General features: G+C 47.7%; 1 protein-coding gene across 1 annotated transcript; it reads right to left on the reverse strand.

Annotated features, from left to right (window-relative positions):
• Positions 1-3,918: 3,918 nt before the first annotated feature.
• DDX20 (DEAD-box helicase 20) lies at positions 3,919-15,935 on the reverse strand. The gene is made up of 11 exons (XM_004699519.2): positions 15,662-15,935; positions 15,282-15,376; positions 13,253-13,421; positions 12,542-12,656; positions 12,279-12,421; positions 11,971-12,109; positions 11,812-11,870; positions 9,546-9,628; positions 9,137-9,242; positions 8,926-9,027; positions 3,919-5,424 (listed from the first exon to the last, which is right to left on the reverse strand). The coding sequence occupies exons 1-11, from the start codon at positions 15,933-15,935 to the stop codon at positions 4,265-4,267; spliced, it is 2,445 nt and encodes an 814-aa protein (XP_004699576.1). The 3' UTR covers positions 3,919-4,264.
• Between the last annotated feature and the right edge of the window lie 1,339 nt (positions 15,936-17,274).

The following is a 17,274-nucleotide window of genomic DNA, read 5'->3' on the forward strand; positions in this document are numbered from 1 at the left end:
TCCGATCTGGATTAAACAATGTGCCACAAACCCGGACGTGATCACGAGTTTCCTTTTCATACCAAGTATCCTTTCCTTCCCAAGGCACGGCTGGATCCCAGAAGAGAGAGGAGCCCACTGAAGAAGTCACAGCATCTTTAAGGGGTGCTTACAAATCTAGACTTAACCTTCCCTCTCCAACCCCTCCTCCATGGCGCCCCTGCAGTCCTCCCTCACCTGCCTGTAGTGGGCATTAGAGGGCAGCTCACTTGCTACCATTTGTCTAGGTCTGTTTGAGGCCCAGTCCCATGTTACTTGGGGGGAGGGGGGCGAAGCGATAGCCACCTTTGTGTGTCAGTCCTGGTTCTACTCTCTGAGGCAGCATAGACTGTCTCCTCTCTCACTCAAGCCAGCGTCTCAAACTAAAAAGGAAACAAAATGGTTCACAGTAGAAAGCTTGGGCATCAAGCTAAGTCCGACCCCTCACTGCAGGGGGGGGAACCTTTTCCCTGCCAAGGGCCTTTTGGATACTTGTAACATCATCCCCGTGCTATATAAAATTATCAACTTAAAAATTAGCCAGCTACATGGTCAAACATTTAAGTAATGTACCCTTCATGTGATGGCTTGGCTGGAATGACTGTGGCATTAGCTGGCAGCGATGGACATTTCCCAGCCCGGCCTCACTGGGAAGACTTCAGACCAGCCTTCATGTGGGTTAATTTCATCTGTAAAATGGAGGGACCAAATACCTCACACGTGCGCTGTAACCTTAGTCCCATGGTCCGACTTGGGCATGAGGGTCACACGCACACTTGACCTGCCCTTAACGTGGTAATAACATGAGTCTTGCTGATTTCACAACGTGTGTGATGCCCAAAAGCCGGAGGTGGGCTGGGAAATTCATTTCCATCACAGATGCTCATTCTGATCACCCACTAGGTGTCACTATAGAGCAGCAGCGCACATAACCCGTGGGTGTTTAAAAAGCACCAAATGTCAAGTGTGACCAACACGCTTGCTTAGTTTCACAACAGGTAGTGTGATCTGACACACACAAAAAATTGGCTACCTGTGATGAGACTCTAGGGTCGGCTAACAATGGGCAGTCTTGGGTTCTGTTCAATGTGAAAACCACTCACCCTCACTCCTGGAGGCCAGGTGTGGGTTACAGGCTTTCCCATAGCTGGTTTGTCCCTAAGTGGACCCGCAGGCCGTCTGAGGTGCTTCTAGTTGGACTTCAGTCTCCCACCTTTGGTTAGCAGCCACTTATTTACACTTTTCCCTGGCCTTATGCAGATCAATCTATACTATTTTTATAATTTCTGTATTGAGGGGTAAAGTTTAGTCCTGTAGTATGAAAACACTCTTCATTCTACAATGTGCTATACTCTGGTAAGTCACAATCACCCAGTGGTGACTCCCAGACCACAGTGCTTGTTGGAAGGACTAGCCTTGTCGGGGCGGTTAGAGCCCACAGGAGCAGCTCGAGGGTGTGCACCGAGTTTAAGGAATCTTAACATTTAAACACTTCAGCCCTTCATCCAAATTGCTTAAATCTGTAAGATCCTTCATACAGACTTTTGCTCTAGTCAAAATGTTCCTGAGCAGCAAAGATGGGGCGACTTTGCCTCCTACTCTCACGTACAGGGTGTCAGGAGAGAACAGTGCTTGGGAGACGCATCCTATCGAGGGTGCGTGAAAAGGAATGCCCTTGTCGAGACGGACCGACAGCGGCCAGTGGGCTTTAACCACTGTGAGGGCAGTGGCGGACCAGGCGGTTTCATCTGTTGTGCACAAGGGCCTCTGAGTTGCAGCCACCTCGACGGCATCTCACAGTATGACTCATTCGCGGGTGAAGCTGTAGGCCTGGACGAGAACTAAGCATCGAGAGGCCCGCGTTGGTAATGAAAACAGGGACTCTACGGCCTACACAAGGTGAGTCGGTTCGCTTCACTACACGGAGCATTTGTTCTCAGGCCAACTTAACCTTGAACACACCTGTGGTTCCTAACACAGTGGGAACACGCATCAGTTCCCCACACCCAGATAATCAAGAGTGCGTAGACACTCCAGGCCCACAACTGTTGTCAGGTGTGGAGTCAGTTCTGACTCACAGCAACCCTACACACAATCTTGCACCATACTCAGAACTGTTACATTTGAGCGCATCGGAAGTAAGACAGCCGGTTCCTCCTTGGTAATCTGTTCTTAGTTTGGATGTTCTACTGAACCCTGTTCACCTTGGATGACCCTGCTGGCATTTCAAAAATACCAGTGACAAAGCTTCAACGTCACAGCAACACACCAGACATACTGCAGCAGCCAACTGGTGGACGCTCACCACTACACCTCCTTTATTTGGGGCAGCAGCAACTGAAATGTTCCTAACAAATGTCAAATGTGAATCAACATTTTTATTTTTAGTACTATGCACGTATGTGCTCACCCCCTAGTTAGAACAAAACCAAAAACGCAAACACAAATTAAGACAAACCTAGAGAGGATCCAATTAATTTCAAGATTAATGAGTAACCTCATCTCTAATTAAGATGTAGCGGTATCCTAATTCAAATCCCCTAGCAATGACAAACTGTGATCTTTGCTGGGTTGTATGGGAAAGCGGGGGTGAGGAGGGGGTCAGTTCAATTATATAGCAGAGAGCAGAGACAGGATTTTAATTCACATGTATAATTACAGTCTCTGCTGCTTAATGGCATACTGGACCCAACTGTGGATTTGCTATTTACAATGTTAATGTATTCACTCTAACTTGGCAATGCCTGTACAGGATTAATAGACGGAAGTAAAACCTACGAACCCAAACTCCAGGCATCCAAATGAACAGTTTGGGGTTCCTGCTCCATGGGTGTCAGACAGTCGATGGCAATGGCAGGGGGTATCTGACGGCAGCCCTGGGGAAGTGTGTGTGCTATTCAGACAGTCGTTGGCACAGGACCGAAGAGCTTTCCTCTTGACAAATGAGCCCACATGTCCACCCAGCAGAGGCTCTCTTACCACAAATCCAGCTCGGAGAAGGCTTTGAGAACCAGAAGCTAGATCATAAAGGTCTGCTGCACAGTAAAAGTGTGCAACCGGCCACGCACATTCCTCTCAATCCGCATTTATAAACGTGCCACCTCAGAAAACGCTGGCGCCCTTTGGACGCCAGTAGGAGAGGCAAACACTGGAAATTTCTAGACAGACCCCAGATCTCTCTCTCTCTCTCTCTCACACACACACACACACACACGGCAAACACTGGAAATTTCTAGACAGACCCGAGATCTCTCTCTCTCTCTCTCTCACACACACACACACACACACACACACACACTCTCTCTCTCTCTTCTTTATACATATATGAGTGTCACTAGGTTTATTTCTCTAGTCTCCCTGACCTCTCTCTCACACACACACACACACACACACACACACACTCGTCACGCGTTTGGGTTTGGGATACCAGCAGAGCACGGCAGTTCTTAAACTAGGTTCTAAGATGAATTTCAGAGGAGCTATGCACCTCTTGAAATGGTGTTTTGGGAACGAGAAATTTCTCGGGGAGGGCAGCTAGTTTGCGTCAGTCCCGAGAGGCTCCAAGAAACCAGACGTAGGTGCTCCTCGCCTGCAGAAACACGCACACGAGCGGTGGTGAGGAACCTCCGCTACTCCCCACAGTGAAAGCATGGACCGCTCTCGACCTGCAGGGATAAAGGGCCTTCAGAGGAAAAGCCAGAAACCTGTCAACAAGCTTAGATAAATTAATGCTTTCAGGGAAGCAAAACAAATCGCACCAAACTAAGTCTTTGGGAACGTAGAAAGCAATGCTTAATTCCTGCCTGAGAGAGATTTTCTGGCCAACCTGCCATGTTACAAAATCCTAGGCCCCTTGGTGGAAATGCACCCCAAGCTTTTTGTAAAGAACGTGCGCTAAGATTACTTTCCAAACCGCAAGTGTTTTTATTGAAGTGAGCAGTGAAATCTGTCTTCATATGCTTCTTTCTGAAATGGCTTATAGAAAATGGCGCTCGGGGACCTTTGGACTCTAGGTCCCCAAAACTATGACAAGAAACTGATCCACCCAGTCTCTTAAATTGAGCAGATAATAATCCTGGCCTAAGATCCACACAATCTGAGAAACGGATGTGACCGGAGGGAAGCCTCAGTTCTTTTCAAGGCCCCAAGAATGCCACTCTACGCCACTCTGCTACTATAGGTGGAGGAGGGTGGCCAGCCAACGGCAGCGCTCGCTGGTGGCTCCATGGGCCTCGGGTGCAGTGCCCTATAAACGCTGGTGAGCACGCATCATTTCTTGTAGGTACACAGTATGCATCTGATAGGCTGCCATCCAGTTGGGATGTCTCTGCGCATTCCAGTAGTAGGACTGGGAAGCAGCGGCGTAGTATTCCTGCCACGCCCTGTAGTAGGCTCTCCAGTACTCCTCATAATCCTGGTAGTTATCAGAAAAACCCGGATGTGCCTCCCGGTGGCAGTCATACCAACTGTCTTCCTGGGCTTCTGCCTGCGCTCGGTAGGAAGACCGCCGGGAAAGATTCCGGCGGCTCTGCTTCGCTCTCTGGTGAGCCCCTCCTTTATGCCGGGCCGTTAGGGGGATCTCGGGGGATCTGTGATATTCCTCCAGACTGGGGGTGTCCTTTCCACCGGGGGGCTGTTCCAGAGCAGTCCGGCCACCCACCAGAGTAGGCCGGGGATCTTTTATCTGAGTATCAGAAGAGCCTTCCAAGTATGACTTATTGCCTTTGCTCTGGGAAGAAGTCCTTGAGCTGTAAGAATCACTGTCGCTTTCAGAGTCCCCCGACTGGCTACTACTTGCCAACACCTGCACTCTCTCTTCGGGGACTCTGTGTCTCACAAAGCCGTTTTGGTGACTCACAGCGGGATCCCCAGGGCCGGTGTAGTGCCTGATGATCTCCACAGGCTTCTCCAAGCCCTCTCGAATGTAATGGTCATAGTCCTCCACCAACTCTGTAAAAGACAACGCGCACAGCGGGAGGGCCTTAAAGGAAGACAGACAGGGAATCTGGGGCAGTGACACGGGCGGATGCTGACTACTGGCGGAGCTTTCGACAGGCCGCTGCTCGGACGCCCTCATCTGCTCTTCCGGAGGCAGGGCACAGCCGCCCGGTTCTTTGGGTGACATGGCTTTTTCTGAGACGCCACAGTGCGAGTGGCTTTTCGCAGGCAGCTTCTGTCTGGTGGTACTTTTGGGTTGGGCGGAGACAGAGGTAAGCCGGGATGAAGCCGTCTGGACCCCCCGGGGCTTGGGCGTCTGAAAGGTCCTCTCTATCCTATGCGTGGTTTGCCCCGTGGCGGCCTGGGTAGGCGCGCTCGCTGAGGCATGCTCGTGCACAGGAGCCTTCGCTTGCACATCCTGCACATCCTGCCCGCAGCACTCTTCCATCAGACCAGGAGGGACGGGATCTGGAGAGAAGAAGGAAGAGCATGACGCGCATGGCTCCTGCTGCGAGCAGCCCGCTTCCTGGCTCCACTAAGGGTAAGACACTAATAAACTGAAGAAATGCCTTAGACCAGCACAAGACTAAGGAGTCCTGCTGCTAGCCTCAAGGTCAGCAATTCAAAACCGCCGGCCACTTGTGAAGGAAGAAAGACAGGCTTTCTACTCCCCGAAAGACAGAGTCCAGGAAGCGCACAGAGGCAGTTCCACCCTGTGCTACGGGGTCACTGTGAGTCAGCCTTGACTGGGGCAGGCGGCTTGGCTGGGGTTGGAGCACACCACCTAAGCAATCGGCAGACCAGAATTTGCCCAGAAACAGACAAAACCCACCCCATCCTCACAAGCACTATCTCTTCCTTGACAAAAACATGACTACGGGTGTGTGTGTGTGTGTGTGTGTGTGTGTGTGTGGTTCAAGTCGGCAGCAGCTCTCCCAGCGCCGTCCTCCCTCGCTGTCCCTCCGTTTCGCTACTGCCAGCTGCAAATCAAGGTATCAGAAATTGAACTATACTCCCCAAAGCTTATCAACAGGAAACTTTGAACTCAGGACCCAACTACAGCTGCCACCAGTACACACGAGGGACAGATCCTGCCCTCACAACAGGAAGAAAACTTCTACAGGAGAAGGCAGAGGGGGACCTGGGCATTTCCAAAAGTTTACTCACTTCCGTCTCTAACCACATGTGACAATTTGTCTCCAGCTGCTGACTGGGGCCTTTCAAAAGTGTCATCAACGTAGGAAGGCGCGATATGAAGCTCCGGTTTACAGACGCTGGGCCTGTCCACTGCTGGAGCTGGTACATACACCACACAGCTGGACCCACTATCATCCGCTCAGGTCTGGACCTTGGGCCAGCACTCTGGATGCTTACCTGTAATGGCTCAGATCCTGGACCTTTTGCCTGCTTGGCCTAAACTACAAGCCTTCCTTACTCCGAGTTCTTTCTGTCCCCAGAAGCTCGCCACACACGCTCCCAACCCAATACAGACTCTCTATCACGAGGCATCCCCTTAATGATTTCAGGCTGTTACATTACACAAAGGTCAACTTCATGTGCTGGACATCACTAGATGTTCTGACACCGAATCTTCCCACCAGCTCTAACCCACCTCTACCAAGTTCCAATTAATGTTTTCTACATTGTAATTCTGACAGACCACCAAAAGGTTATTAATAAACACAAAGAGAACTGACATTTTACGGAGGTTTACAATTGATAACCTAATTCAAAAGTAACCATTTGGAAATCTGGACATTAAGTTTAAGGCAATTAAAGACTTGTAAAAGATCATAAAATAGCAAAGCCAAAACAACTAGAATCCACAGGACAACCAGATGTATACCTAATCTCATTTTCTAAAAATAAGTTTAAAAACTAAACTTAAAACCAATAAGCGATTATGCCATTTACTCACCAACTATATACTCCCATATTATAGAAGGTCATGCATAGGCTATATATACATTTTTACATGCATAGATGCATATGTATACTACCTGTGCATTAGCATACACAGCTGGTAAACCACATTCCCACACAAAGGTTTTCAGGGACTTTTCACTTGTATTTGAGAGCCCATCAATAGTTCTCAACCTGCCCCCAGATCCAGCAGCACCTGAGAAGCAGTTTGACAAGGACTCACGCAATGTACTGACTTTTCAAAGCCAGTACTCCATCCAGTCTTACAGTGAGCAAGCTAGAAACACTGAAGAACGTAGAAGAATAAGCAAAATGAAAGTTGCAAACTGTGGTAGATATATAATCGTTTGTCAATTTGAGGATTTAGAGTGTAGGGGTGGAGTCTACCTTGTCAATCAGATCATAGCCAATGAGGCTTCTGTGTGGACCTGGCCTTCTCCAGAGAAGTCTGAGAAATCTGATAATTCGTTCTTGGAGGCAGGAGAGACACTCTCTACTCCTCCCTGGGAGACATTGCAGCTGACAAGACCTCTGAAGCTGGAAGAGCCACACAGAGACCCCTGCCAGAGCTGAGATGCTTACAATTCCACTGGATCCAAAGACGTTCTACCCCCTGGCCTGTGATCGCCCTGCATTCGGCATCACTGCATGTGTTTCATGAGTCTAAAGACAACTTTATGGATTGCTGTCGGACATATGGGCTAATGTCAGACTTACGGACTTGATCTGGACTGGACTGGGATGTTTTCTCAATGTTCAAATTGCTCTTATATATAAATGTCTTTCTTATACACATATGTGTGTCCATGGATTTGTTTCTCTAGTCTACCCAGACTGACACACAAACTAAAAAGTAATGCTAATATGGTAATAAATGGTTTTCATTTTTCCTGTGCCAACAGTTAGCTTACAATCCTACCCAACACATAGCTATAAACCTATGACAAATACTCACGATCACTGTGTCGATGACTTCATTTACAAAAAGTAGTTAGTAACAGCACGTACTTCAGAGGTTGTGAGAATGAGTTAGCAATACAGAAAGCACAGTTGGACGATGTAAGATATGAAAATAATGATACATAACTTATCAAGGGTTTGTGAGGGAGGGTGGGCGGGGGAGGGAGGAGGAGGGGGAAGAAACGGGGAGCTGATATCAGGGGCTCAAGTGGGAAGAGAATGCTTTGAAAATGATGATGGTGGCATATGTGCAAATGTGCTTGACACACTGGATAAATGGTGGACTGTGATAAGAGATGTAAGAGCCTCCAATAAAAGAAAAAATAAATATTTAGAAAATGATGGCAACGTATGTACAAAAATGCTTGATGCAATTGATGTATTGAATGTTAAAGGAGCTCTAAGAACCCCCAACAAAATGATTTAAAAAAAAAAAAAAAGAAAGCAAGCACAATTGACCCTTGAACATGGGTTTGAACTGCATGGATCCACTTATTTGCAGATTGTTTTTAATGCCACGTGACACTAATCCTCTCTGTGTGCGTGTGCAGGCCATCCCTCCAGTAAAGTGCACTGTAGGAAAAAGTAATGCCGCACATCACTGTACTCTGAGTAACACTGGGGACCCACACCCAGTGCTTGAAGGGCTCCGAGAAAACAGAGCACTGGCCATGGCATCACAAGAAAAGCGGACGCTCGTGCTCGCTGTGTCCCAGACTGAGCTCTGCAGCTGCAGCTGTAAGGACCACTGTCAAAAATCAAAAGGCACCTTGTGAAACCGCCACAGCAGCGGCACCAGCATGCAGTCCGTAATGCACAGAGCACAAACGAGGTGTCACCCCACTGTTTGTGAGCAGTAGGTCAAGAGCAGGCATGTAGTCCTAAGTTTGGGGGAGCCAGACTTCCAACTGCAAGGAACAGGGATGAGGGTGAAGAGTGAGGGTCAGCACCCCTAACGCTGGTGAAGTTCATGGGTCAACTGTACTTGACACAGTCCCCAGCACATAAGCATTGTTAGACACTCGTGTTACACCTATTTCTAGCGTCGTCACAGCGCGACAGTAAGATGAAACAGACAGCATGTACCTGGAAGAGGAAGAAGGCTGAGATTACACCTCTGAGCAATGTTCATCATCATGTTCTCTTCTTCGCCCCGACAACAGTAGGTCACCGTGAGTCCCAACGTCCCTAAAGCAAGAGGGAATGTGAAGACACAAACCACACAGGATGCTCCAAGTCCATCTCCCACACTGGAAGTTCTTCCCCTTTAAAAAAAAATTTTTCTATGTGTTTTTACCAAAACGACCAGCTCTGCCAATCCGATGCATGTATGTCTCCCAATCCAATGGCACATCCAAGTTGACAACCAGATTCACTTTCTCAGCATCAATCCCGCGAGAAGTCTTAATAAATGGAAGAAGAGAGCGATCATTTGCGTGCACGGCTACCAGTGCCAGTACCCCTCATGAGGCTCGGTACGCTCCGACCAGAGCCAAGAACCACATACAGCAGGCCACGTGGGTGCGGAGCAAAATGAAATTCATTGCTAATGAAGCAATTTAAAGAAAATTTCAAAGACCCTTTTAGGAAAGCGCAGGTCCTGGCACTGACATAGTCTTGTTCCATGCAGCCACAAACGCAATCGCATCAGCAAACAGCATCTGCTAACTAGAACACAGGTCCAGATGCCCGCCCCCAGAGCGTACCAGATCTGTGGAGATGAGGACCCTGCAGTGAAACTGCTTCAGTTTAGCCACGGCGTCAAGACGCTGATTCTGACTCATGTTCCCTAAAAAGACCAAATGAGATGTCACGTGAAACGACGACGAGAGGAATGCACACCCATCAAATCCACAGGAAGCAGAGATTCTAACCCCCCTCAAACACCTTAAACATGCCCAGCAGTTCACCTTAAACATGCCCAGGCTCAGTTCAAACCAGGGGTTAAGCCTTCAAGTCAAAGTCTTTAACAGTTTTCACTTCTGCGATGACTGAAAATTCAAAAAGCAATTTTAAATTGTTGTCAAACTAAGACATGACATTCGCCATATAAAACTGCTACGTGTAAGGAGCAGCTAATAGCTCATGTCAAAATAAAACTGCTTTAATTGGTCATTTAGAAATTTGAATTGTAATTAAAATATTTGTTCGTTAAAAAAGTCTCCTCAGTATTAATTACCTGATACAATAGGGCTTAACAAATTCAAACTCAGCTAATAGGTAAAAACAAAGTACACACACACACACACAAAGAAAAGTCCTCTAAAGAGGTTCTCAACTATCAAAACTTTCTTTCTCTTTCCTTCCTATTTCAAGGATGGCCCACCGCCATCCAGGCGGTTCTCACTTACAGGGTGGTAGGACCGCCTCATGGGGCTCCAAGGCTGCCTCATCTTTCTCCCTCACTGCTGCTGTGGGGGTTCAAACTGCCCACTGGTCAGCTAACAGCTGAGCACTTACCCGCTGGACCACCCTGGGTCACGGTCATTCCTTTTCGACAACGGTAACAATTTGAATTTATGGCAAGAGCTCATTTACTTTTACCTTCCACAAGACCATAAAACAGCATCGTTAACAATGCTTACAAAAAGACAGACTTCTCCTAAGACAACAATGACAATTTTTTTGTTTTATAGGATTATTAAATTCTTCATAAGTGCTTGCTTTGGCAGCACATATACTAAATTCTTCATGGATACTAAAACCCAGTTTAGAACACTGGTCTGCTATTTCTTTACTATATACGCAATTATTCTTTAAAACAAAACTCTGTTAAATAAATAACATTCTATCCACAGCATTTGACCTAGTTACATGTAGTTTTAGTGGCAGAACACGCAGAGCACCAGCTGCCAGATGAAACGCTGGCATGCCAAGCTCCCTTGGCAGTGCCCTCTGTAAAGAGTAGGGTGAGGTGCCGACTCTCAGCGACCCTCTGTGCAGCAGAAGAAAACAGGGCCCGGTCCTGCGCCGTCTTCACAGTTGTTACATCTGACCCCATTTTTGCACCCCTGTGCATTCATCTCATGGATGGTCTCCCTCTTTTTCGACGCCCCTCCACTTTACCAAGAGTGATGTCCTTTCCCAAGGACGGTCTCTCCTAGTAGCATGTCCAAAGGAACTGGCTGTACTTCTTCCAAGACACGTTCCTTTGTTCTTCTGGCAGTCCAAGAAACTACCAACATTCCTTGCCAGCACCATCCTTCCAAAGCATCAGTTCTTCACTCTTCCTTATGCACGGTCCACCTTTCACATGCATGAGGCACCTGAAAATACCATGGTTTGGCCAGGTGCACCTTGGTCCTCAAAGTGACATTCTTCTCTTCAACACTTTAAATCGGTTTTGTGCAGATTTTTTCCGATGCAATGTCATTTGATTGGATTGCTGCTTCCACAGGCACGGATTGTAGATCCAACCAAAACAAAATCCTTGACAATTTCAATCCTTTCTCCACTTACCACAATGTCCAGCTGTGAGGATTTGGGTTGTCTTTATACTGAGTTGCAAGGCTTTGATTTCCATCGACAAGTAAAAATTACCGCCAAGAAAACCCCATGGGGCAGTTCTACCCTCAGGCGGTCATTGAACTGGAACTGACGTGAGGCCACTGAACAAGCCCCAATGAAAATGAACCTGAAATGCCCTTGCCTCTAAAAGCAGCGGTTCTCAACCTGTGGGTCGCAACCCCTTTGAACCCCTTTAGTGGTTGAACAACCCTTTCACAGGGGTCGCCCAATTCATAACAGTAGCAAAACTACAGTTGTGAAGTAGCAACGAAAATAATTTTAGGGTTGGGGGATCACCACAACAAGAGGAACTGTATTAAAGAGTCACGGTATTAGGAAAGCTGAGAACCACTGCTGTAAAGCCTCGGTGTAACTCATGAGATCCCTCATCAAGCAGTAATTCTTCCTCCTAAGTCTGGAGGCTTCCAGTCAGGATAGTAAGCCAAAATTAAACGAACAACTTACCAGATATGCACTCAGCAGGAAAACCTTTCGAAGAGAGGATCTCAGCCAAATGCTGTGCTCTATGAGAAATTGAAAGGGACATAATTGTTTTAAATAATTACAGGTCCACACCTAACCTTTCGTTCCACAAGTTACCCAGGTGGCTTTTAGTTACATTACCTACTGTGCAAATTAGAAAAGACTAAGGCTTGATTAAATGGAATTCTGCTGAACAGCTCCTGCAAATGTTGAGCCTTTTCCTCAAAAATCTTATGAGCCAAAGGGTAGGAATTAACAATTTTATAATACTGCTTCAAACCTACAAAAAGATAAATAAAAGTCCTTAAATGAAAACAAAACAGAAAAATAGATCACATATACTCTTAATAGCACATATGAAGCAAAAACTGCCTAATCAACTGGGCAGGGGAAAGCCCCAGATCGTAAGCAACTAACTGTTAATGTGAATATCACAAAACTGTACACACCTATAAGACTTGGATCGCTAGAATTTAATCTTACAAAAGTGGGATCTCTCATGTACTTTGTCAAAGCGTTAGCCAAAACTTCAGGGTATGTTGCCGACACTGCCAACATCTGCTTACTGGCAGGCAAAGACGAGTAAATCCAACTGGAAAACAGAACACACACACACCACTGAAATGACTCAAAACAGCAGCAACCACCACACGGAAGTTCCAGCTGTCCCACTGCAGTGCCACGTTCATAACCCAGGGACTCTTGTTCTTACTTTATTTGCTCCTGGAAGCTGCCTTCTTCTAAAAGCTTATCTGCTTCGTCAAGAATAAAAAGACGCACGCTGGCTGGGTTCAAGTAGTCAAGTTCTATGAGTTGTTTAATTCTGCCTAAATTCCAGAAGACAAAAAAAAAACACACACACAGGGAAAAATTTATGATGCAGTACATGTGTGTACAATCTCAGCCAAGGCTGTTAACCTACTCAGGTTGTACTGAATTTCCTGGCCCAAGTCCCATTATGCATTTACATATAAACTTGAAATCCTAAGTTCTCATCTTGGCTTCAACCTATTACTTTGCCTCCCCATTTCATCATCAATATGTATAGCAATGTAACGCCATCTCCGGCCAAACAACTGGAACGCTCTGGTATTAAATGAGAGATTCTGATGAATCCCTAACCAAATGACTACTACAGAAGTCAAAGGGCACTACGACTCCAGATAATATGAGTGAATCCAGAATCTGAGTTTCCTAGGAGTCATCTCATCCTGCCTCCCTTGCATTCCTAACTCTCCGTAGTAGGGAAGAAGAGTTGTACATCTCACTGCAAATCCAGCCACGTGTCTTTCTCTCACAGGTCCAATGCTCTTCACTTCTCATCGCAAAAGGATGACCATAGTCACTGAGGACTCCCACCCCCTTGTTATAGTAATAGTGTTCAGTTCCTGAAAGCCCCGTTACCCAGACACTGGTGTCTCACCAGGAGATCCAACAGCAATGTGACAATTTTTAAGTCTGGTTTTGTCTTGTGATAGTGGAGTCCCTCCAATAAAGACATGACACTCTAGGCCTTCCATTTTGATTCCAATGGCTGTGATAACCGAATGTATCTGAACAGCGATTTCTCTTGTCGGAGCCAAAATCAAAATCTAAAAGAGCATAAAAACATACCTTTAATAAAGTAAACAGATACTTGTGATTGGCAAAGGAAACTATTCCATTTATATGAATTTCCCCAGTAATTATTAAATGAGAACCCGCCAAGTTCTAGAAAACGTACCAATTGATGGTGACCTTCTGTGGGACTCAAGTAGAACTGCTCTAGGCAGTCTCCTATGCTGTAGTTATCTTTACATAAAGGGATCGCCAGCCAGGCCTTGTCTCTGCAGCAGCACTGGTGGGTCCTTTAGATTAGCAGTCAAGCACAAACCATTTTTACCACCCTGGACACCTCAGGCCATATACTAGTTAGGAAATCAGTTAACAATAAGAAAGGCCTTGGGAGTTCCATTCTAATATGACAAGGCAGATAATAAACATAAACAAATAATAAACACATTGCCATCAAATCGATTCCAATTCACAGAATTCCTTTAAGCGGCGTTAAACTGCTCCACAGGGTTTCCAAAACTATAAATCTTTTAAGGGAGCAGAGAGCCTCATCTTTCTCCTTCTGAGTGGCTGCTAAGTTTGAACCACTGATCTTGCAATTTGCAACTCAGCAATCAGCCCACAGCACTATTAGGGCTCCTCCTTAAAACTGATGGCAAATAAGAAAAATTGCTAAGAAGGAAAACCTCACCATCTAACCATGTAAGGGCCAAGAAATGACAAAGGGAAAGAAACCAACTCAATAGAGTGGTCTAGAAAGACCCCCTCAGGAGGTAATATTTGAGCAGACATGAATATACAGCATGGAGACGTGATACTTGGCCAAGAACAAGACAGCAAAGAGACTATGGGACTGGTTTTCAGAGCAGGGAAAGCAGAAGAGGGCAGAGATCTAGTTCCAGGAGCTGAATCATGAGAGGCCATGTGAGTCACATGCAATATGACTCCTGGAGATTAAACTATATGTTCTCAACTCCAAGAAGCAGGAAAAAAACTGCTTAGAAGAAAATATGCCAAGTGTTAAGAGCAGTTTATGTCATAGATTTTGTTTCTTGGTACAATTTCTCCTTTATTTTTCCAAGTTTTCAATAATGAACATGTATAACTTGGATGCCGTAATTTTATTATATTGTGTGTATAACAAAGATCTTAAACTTAATTTTTTAAAAAGAATTTTCTACATGGAATGTATTCCATTTTGGCCCTTTTACCCACAGCCATGGTGTTCACTGTCAGAACCAAAATCTCAAATACACCTAAAACCATCCTAAAAGCCCTTGGATAGTTCAATTTCCTAATAGTTCAATTCAAAAGGTCCTTGGATAGTTCAATTTCCTAAGAGTGCCACCAATTCAGTCAATCTCTAACAGCTTCCTGGATGACGTACCTACGGATGCCTAATTAAAAACAATGATATTAAAGGATCATCCTCATCAGATACACCTGCATTTGCTATAACCAAGAACATGTCTAAGTACCAGGAGCCTGGTGGTTATGAGTTGGGCTGCTAACTGGAAGGTGAGCAGTTCAAAACCACCAGCTGCTCTGTGGAAGAAAGACAGGACTCCCAGAAAAAGCTCACTGGGGCAGTTCTGCCCTGTCCTGTAGACTCACTATGAGGTGGAATCAACTTGATGGCAGTGAGTTTTGTTGGCTTATTTTATTTTTGCTTTGCTTTGTTTTTGGAGTAATACAGCCAAAGGACCACACCACCATGAATCTAGTCAGCAAGTAAAAGAACAAGGAATCCTCATTGGCCGCCTCGGACACACATGGGAGGAGGCTCACTATACGTGATGTGGTAATAATGTGAAATTCCAGACTTGGTAACCATCCCATCCCCAGCACCACCCCTCCACCGGCTCGATGTTCAACTCGCGCCTCCGAGCTAAACTCACCTGGGTACTTAAGTTCTCAAGAACGAGGGAGTCCAAAGCAATGGTGGAGAAGACACACGTTTTCCCAGTACCAGACTTCGCCTGAACAATCAAATCTGAGAAGGGAAACACACCAATCACCAGCGAGTACCAATCCCAACCCGGAATCTGGGCACTAGGGTGGGCCTTCGGGGATCGAGGTGGCACCTGCACTTTTAGTTCACCCTCCAAAACGCCGAACCAGGCCGCCTCAACCACCGTTTTACCACCTCACGCCGGGCCAGAACGACCCTCAAAACTGCGCTGAGTTTGACAGCAGGGGAAACCGAGGCTGGGCGGGCAGCGCGGGGTGCCAGCCCGGCCCGGCCCAGCGGCCCCCGCCGCCCCGGCCCCGCCCTCACCGAGGCCGCAGCGCCCCAGCGGGATGGCTTTGAGCTGCACCGGCGAGGGCCGCTCGAAGCCCGCCGCCCGCAGGCCCTCCAGCACCGGCCGCGACAGCAGCAGCGACTCGAAATCCGCGGGCTCGGCCAGCAGCACGTCCCCCGTGCGGGGCCGCGGGCCGCCGAGGTCGTGGGCCGTCCGCAGGCTGCGCGCCGGCCCCGGGGGCGGCTCCGGCGCCGGGCCCGCCATCTCGTCGGAGGCTGAGGCCGCGGGCACTTCCAACGCCGCCGCCATGGTGCGCGTGCCGCCGGGTCTCGCGAGGCTTGAGAGGAGGCGCCGCACTGGGGAACAAGAAAACACTTTATTGGCCGCCGTCCGGTGACGTCACGGACACGCGCCGGCCCTGGAGCGCAGAGGAGGGGCGGACGCCGCAGGCTGGGGCAGACGCCGGAGCCATAACCAACAAAAACCCAGGCTGCGGGAGGCGGGAAGCCTTGAAGGATGCGACCGCCGTGTGTGGCTGCCTCTGGCCTGCAGAGGGCGCCGCGTGCTCACGGTGGGGGCGCCGTCACGCCCCGCCCCCGGCGCGGAGCTGCGCAACCGCCGGGGCGCCGCGGGCCGCACCATCAGGCCTCTGTGACGCGCGGGGCCGTGCGTCACCGCGCCGCCTTACCTCTTCCCGCGCGCTCGCCTCCGCTCGCGCGGCCCTCTGCTCCCCGAGGGCCTTGCTAGGAGCGGGAAACCGCGGGTTTGTTCGTGGGGCGTGTCGAGCAGCCGAATAGCTGCATTCCGCCTCAGGTGCCTGGCACCTGGTGGAGTCTAGCAAGAGCATGTTGAACTGGAACCAGACACTGGCGTTGAAGGTTGAGTTGATGTCAAGGACAACTCCCAAACCTCAGACTTCACGCTGAGCTCAGACCTGAAGTTTTCATCCGTCTACATTTCTACGCGGGATGTCTGCTACCTCGCGGGGGAGTGGACTTGGCTGTTGAGTCGGTTCCAACTCAAATAGCTGCCCGGTCCGTGCACAACGGAACAAAACACGGAGGGCCTGTGCTAACCTCACAATTGTTATGTTTGAGCCCAGAGTTGGGGGGGGGGGGGACGGGCATCTCAAATGCAACGTATTTTGTATGCCTTCCTCCTCCATCACCTCATGAATGAATATCCAACAGTGTCTACTGGTTTTAGGTTGCTGCTCAATATTACCTTAAAAAAAAAATCTCTCCATAAACACCCCATGTAAGACATCGCCACCACTACCATTTCTCCCAGGACTCTCTTCCCTCGTTCTGTTTTCCTTCATAGCACTGGCATTATATACATGTGTATTATCTATCTCTCCCACCCCTGGAGGACAGCACCTTTTTGCCTAGTACTCTGCTCTATCCTTTGTGGGAAAAGGAATTTGACATGCAGTAAATACTCAGTTTATTGACTGAATTTGCACCCATAACAAGGTCTGAGTCACAATTCCAAACAATTGCTTTCTGAAAACTAATCTTACATAATCAACACTCATAGAAGGAACAGTCAAGAAATCAGACATGTTGCACTAAGCAAAAATCTGTTGCACAAGACCTCTTTTAATAAAGTGTTAAAACAGCAACGATGTCACTTTGAGGACTAAGGT

Source organism: Echinops telfairi, unplaced genomic scaffold (assembly GCF_000313985.2).
Source record: "Echinops telfairi isolate 266 unplaced genomic scaffold, ASM31398v2 ScPeMD7_443;HRSCAF=831, whole genome shotgun sequence".
NCBI classification, from domain to species: Eukaryota; Metazoa; Chordata; class Mammalia; order Afrosoricida; family Tenrecidae; genus Echinops; species Echinops telfairi.

Bases quoted from the DNA above. Each gene is read 5' to 3' on its own strand.
- DDX20 (XM_004699519.2), bottom strand. From the start codon at position 15,935: ATGGCGGCGGCGTTGGAAGTGCCCGCGGCCTCAGCCTCCGACGAGATG. The intron at 11,871-11,970 runs GTAATGTAACTA...AATTTCTCATAG, and splicing joins TTTTCTAATTTGCACAGTAG to AGCACAGCATTTGGCTGAGA. The intron at 9,243-9,545 runs GTACGCTCTGGG...CCATTTATTAAG, and splicing joins TCCTCATCTCCACAGATCTG to ACTTCTCGCGGGATTGATGC.